Below are 5674 nucleotides of genomic sequence, written 5' to 3'. Positions count from 1 at the left end.
TCATCCAAAAGGAATGTCGACTAGGGCTTTTAGATATTCTAAAAAATCATGAAACTGCTTTGTGTCAGCAGTTCAACACCAGTTTAAACTTGCTTTCAATTGTAATTAATGCTTACTCCTGTGATTTAAAAGGTGAGTTGGCCAACAAAATGGGAATAAATGTAGTAGAGAGAGAGTGACACTGGGCAAAGAAATTGTTCAAATTTTTGATGTCACATTATTCATAATCATGGTCTAATCATTGCTCACCATTTCTTAGAGAGTGTGTGAGCCAGTGAGGTGTTTACAAATTGTAGCTTGCTTTGTGCTAGACTGGGAAGATCCTCATCCTCTACTGGTGAAGGATTGCTTTATGCCATTTGGGGCAGAGATGATCCATTTTGCCAATTCTCTCTCAGCGAATTGGGGGGAGATGACAAATTAATTTGGTACTTGCTGTGACACAATTTTAACAATTACAATAATTATGGGATTATTGGGTGTCTTTTATTGATGTAATATTGGACCCATTAAATATTGCATGTCTGATCATTGAGTGGGATATGCTTTTAGAAGGGCCTTTTTTTTTTTATTTTTTTAAAGGCTCATTTCGATCCAAATTTTGATTGGAAAAAGGAAAGGAATAAGAAGGGATGTCATTTTATTCTATATTTTCCATTCATACCAAATAGTATTAAAAATAAAATTTTGTTTTGATGTAGTTAAAAAGTAAGAAAAATCGAATGTAAATGGTGTATAGAATCATACTTTTATTAATTAATTTGGTAATTTTTTTTATATTTTTCATTTCTCAATAATCAAACATAAAAAAGTTGATTCATTTGTATATTCCTTTCCATTCCCTAAGATTTTCTGAGTGCAAGTTGGGTTTAATTAATAGTCCCCCAAACCGAATAATCTTTTACGACAAAATATAATAATTGATAATTTGTATGGTTCATGCCGTCATAGAAAGTAAACTTACATGCCCTTGCTTGTTAGAGATTAGGTTCCATCTGAAATTCAGAGAATATTAGGAAAAGAAAAGGAACATATTCAAATAATTCACATTTTTATATTTAGTTATCAAGGAAAATAAAAAAAGAAAATGACAAATACACAAAATCCAATTTACTTTGTCCAGTCCTCAATCCAAACCTAGTTCATGATCGTATATACATTTTACCAATTCTAAAGGCAGCGATAGTCTCGTGAAACCACCAACCCCACGACAAATCCTGTGATGCCATCAGGTCCACGAAATCAACGGTGACAGACGCAGTCAACTTCCTCCCCCACATTAACTGCCTACCTCCCCCCTCTCCCCACGTCTCCGACAAATCTGCACCCTTTGATTAGATCTCCACCTCCTATTCATATATAACCCCCTCACTACTCTTCCTTTTCTTCTTCTGCAGTGTTTAATAATCATTTTTCTTCTCACTTTCTGCCCATCCAAACAGCTAAGCTAAGCTAAGCTACCTACGATCAATCATGGCCAAAATAAAGATTGGAATCAACGGTGGGTGATCTATGAATTGATCACGTATTCATTAGTCGTGGATTTAATTGTTGTTATTGTTATTACGTTGATTAATTTTTGTTTGTTGATTTGAATATTGCATGGGTACGTAAAGGGTTTGGAAGGATCGGACGGTTGGTGGCGAGAGTTGCTCTGCAGAGGGATGATGTTGAACTGGTTGCTGTCAATGATCCATTTATCACCACTGATTACATGGTACGTGCATGATTCTAAATGGGTAAATGGGCCGACCCGTTTTAAATGGGTAGGGTTAGAGATGGGTATGTATATGTATATGTATATATATAGAATGGTCCGAAATGGGTAAATGGCTTGTAAATGATATAATTTATTAGGACTCGATCCAATCCATTTTGGTCGACTTTAGACTTTGTTTGTTTCTCAAAATATAACTTTTATGATGTTTAATTTATAAGCAAATGGATTAGGTTTTATTTCCTTCTCTAAAAATTGTTCGTTATTTTTTTGGAGAGGCCTACATTTCTTTTCGTGTGATCTATAGTCTCCACTCAAACGTAAGCATTTTTACATTTAAACTTCGCAATTTTAACTTTTTTGGGAATTGTGCTCGCGGCAAATGAAGGTCTAATTTTAAATAATAAAATATTTTTTTGACATGTTAATTTTTTTTTTTTTGAGAAATAATATAGACAACAAAGAATTATCTAACCTTTATGATAATAAATATATGTTTTTAAAAAAATCTTAAAATGCATTTTGCATATGATCGTCCTCACGAACCAAATTAAGATCTTAGATTCGCTAGTGACTTGTTTTATAAATTTCCCTTTTCCCCTTTTTGCTAGTTGTTTTGCATTGCTAATCAAAAAAATATAACAATTCAAAATTTTTCCTCCATTTTGGAATGAATATATTCGTGGTAAGTTAGGTGTAACTCCTATAGAAGATAAGATAAAGGAGGGACGACTCAGATAGTGTGGACACTTGTAACGTAGGTCATATAGTGCACCTGTGAGGAAGAGTAACTTAGTTATTGTGAGGGGCAATCGAATGGGTAGGGATAGACCTAAAATAACTTGGGAGGAGATAGTAAGGATTTAATATCCTTGAATCTATCAAAAGAAATGGTCCATGATCATATAAATTTGCTTAAGGCTTGGTTTTTTTGTTATTGTTGTTTCTCACCAACCATACAAGAAGTATGCAATTGTTTGCTTTGTGCATAAAAGTGACATGCACATTTACACAACTCATGTTACACAAATTAAAGATTTTGTTTTTGAGTATGATTAACATTAGTCTTCTTGAAAATATATCTCAATATATGTATCCCGAACAGACATAAAAGTAGATTCCTCAATAGACATGCAAAGACTATTAAAGCTCATTAACCATAACTATGCTTAAATGTTATTTGGTGGTGAACATGATTGCAGACATACATGTTTAAGTATGACACTGTTCATGGGCAATGGAAGCATCATGACATAAAAGTGAAGGATGACAAAACCCTTCTCTTTGGTGATTCTTCTGTCACTGTGTTTGGCTATAGGTATACTCACAATTTCTTATTCTCCTCCTTGCATTTTCTCTCATGAAAATTAGTGAAAATAGGAAAATTAAAGATTTTTTTTTACTATATTTTTATTTTTATTTTTTTGTTCTATGTTTTTGGTAATCTAGGAACCCAGAGGAGATCCCATGGGGCGAGACTGGAGCCGATTATGTCGTCGAGTCCACCGGAGTCTTCACCGATAAGGACAAGGCAGCTGCTCACTTGAAGGTATGCTACAGCATTACGGTTTTTGCTCCTAATATGAACTCTACTGTTTGGTATGCTAGAATAAAATAGACTAGGAGTGGAATGAAATGAAAAATTATAAGACGAATTTATAAATTTTTTAAAACCAATTACATTTCATTCTATTCTTGCGTATCAAACAAATCTTAAATGATTTTTTAAATTTTTTTTGAGATATATATGTGTGCTTGATTTGTGATTGAATTGATTAGGGAGGTGCAAAGAAAGTAATCATATCTGCACCAAGCAAGGATGCTCCAATGTTTGTGGTTGGAGTGAATGAGAAGGAATACAGTGGAGACATTGATGTGGTTTCCAATGCTAGCTGCACCACCAACTGCCTTGCTCCATTGGCTAAGGTACTACTCATCCCCCTCTTCTTCTTCTTCTTTCATTCTCACTTTATACATATATTGAAGGTTAACTTCATGTAATTGCTCAGAAGAATCATGAAACTGATAGATTGAAGCATTTGAGTCATGGGTGTTGACAGGTTATCCATGACAGATTTGGCATTGTTGAGGGTCTGATGACCACTGTCCATTCCATAACTGGTGAGGGGTTAATGAACTTGTTCCTTAATCATTACACATACACTCTTTTTGCCTTTTTCTGGAACTTAGGTCAGAATGGAATTGGGTAGAAATGGAACTAAACGAAAACTCGAATGGAGAAAATGAGGAAGTCAAGCAATAAATTCAATTCTATATTTTAGCTTATGCATTTTCTGTAATTTTCAGCCACACAGAAGACTGTGGATGGACCGTCGATGAAGGACTGGAGAGGTGGAAGAGCTGCGTCTTTCAATATCATCCCCAGCAGCACTGGAGCTGCCAAGGTATTCACTAGTTATCACCCATGCAATTGCATACATACACAAATATGCAAACATATATACTCAGAATTAGTGTGGTTTTTATTTTTGATTGCTCTTTTTTTGGCTTTACCAAAGCCATTTCGAATAGTAATTTGGATGGGTTTGGGGTGTTGTGTGATTTGATTGTGAAGGCTGTTGGGAAAGTGCTGCCAGCACTGAATGGGAAGTTAACTGGTATGGCTTTCCGGGTACCCACAGTTGATGTTTCAGTGGTTGATCTCACTGTGAGGCTTGAGAACAAGGCTTCCTACGATCAGATTAAAGCTGCTATCAAGTATGTATAAGCCCCCTTCTTCCTGAAAAGTGTTAAGAAAGGGAAAGAAAAATATATAAGAGACCTAAATGTTGATTTATTATTCTTATACAAACTAGAGTCTGAGATTACTCTCTTCCTCTTTTCTTTTCCCTTTTCACCTTTTTTTTTTGTGCAGGGAGGAATCTGAGGGTAGCATGAAGGGCATTCTTGGTTACACTGAGGATGATGTGGTGTCATCAGACTTCTTGGGTGATAACAGGTGAGGAAGTTTCTACTTTCTAGTTTCGACTAATAGTATTTATAAATTTATGCTGCATTAATATCTCTAACAATCACGTTTGTATTGCGTTTTGTCCAAATTTACTGAAAGTTAAATGTAAGGCCTGGGCTCAATAACTTGTTTGGAATGTAAGAGCAGAACAGAATTGTTCTTTATTATTTTTAGTTAAATTTTACTTTTAATCCATTCAATTCAAGCATGAATACTGAGTGAGCTGTCAAAAAGAGGATATATGAGTTCTTGGGGTTGAAATTGGATTCTTCTTTCTGGGCAGGTCAAGCATTTTTGATGCCAAGGCTGGTATTGCTTTGAATGACAACTTTGTGAAGCTGGTCTCTTGGTATGACAATGAATGGGGCTACAGGTAATTTACATTTTTTATTTTTTATTTTACCTACACTCACATCTTCTCATTGCATAGTCATTCCTCTCTCTCAAAGGACTGCCTATCAAACTCAGTGGCTTTTGAGTTTTGGCTAATGAAAACAAGTTTCATTTCATATCTATTCTAAATAAAATAAAATAAAACTTTTTTCACTGCCAAACACCCCCCCTAAGAATTGCTTACCACCATTTACTTGCCAACCCATTTTACTAGTAAAATAAGCCATCACAAAAAAATGGTCACTTGGGTTTGTTAGATGGTCTGAGTTCTCTATTGGGTTTTTTTTAGTAAATAGTTTTTTTTTCAATCGAAAGCTCTTTTTTCTTTTTCTTTATTTTTTTCATGCCTCCAGTCTTTGAAACTCTGTTTATGTTGCAGCTCGCGTGTGATTGATCTGATCAGGCACATGGCCACACAGTAGTGAGCAATTTGAGGCACTAAAAGCATGATTTTGATTCCTAGCCCTTCGGCTTTGTACTTGGAATAATGAAGTTTTGCTGATGATAGATATTTATTATTTATGATTTATCATTATATTATTACGGACTACATTTCATACACAATGCTATCTTTGGTTTATTTTGGGATTACA

General features: G+C 34.8%; 1 protein-coding gene across 1 annotated transcript; it reads left to right on the top strand.

The window, feature by feature from the left end:
• Positions 1–1253: 1253 nt before the first annotated feature.
• LOC131167827 (glyceraldehyde-3-phosphate dehydrogenase 2, cytosolic) lies at positions 1254–5672 on the top strand. The gene is made up of 11 exons (XM_058126798.1): positions 1254–1501; positions 1617–1717; positions 2920–3035; positions 3167–3266; positions 3497–3643; positions 3778–3838; positions 4025–4122; positions 4293–4435; positions 4593–4676; positions 4972–5061; positions 5461–5672. Exons 1-11 carry the CDS (start codon positions 1474–1476, stop codon positions 5501–5503), a joined length of 1011 nt encoding a protein of 336 aa, XP_057982781.1. The 5' UTR covers positions 1254–1473; the 3' UTR covers positions 5504–5672.
• Positions 5673–5674: the final 2 nt, after the last annotated feature.

This window comes from Malania oleifera, chromosome 11 (assembly GCF_029873635.1).
Source record: "Malania oleifera isolate guangnan ecotype guangnan chromosome 11, ASM2987363v1, whole genome shotgun sequence".
NCBI lineage: Eukaryota > Viridiplantae > Streptophyta > Magnoliopsida > Santalales > Ximeniaceae > Malania > Malania oleifera.
Note: the sequence above shows the minus strand (reverse complement) of the source record. Positions and strands in the feature narration are given on the sequence as shown.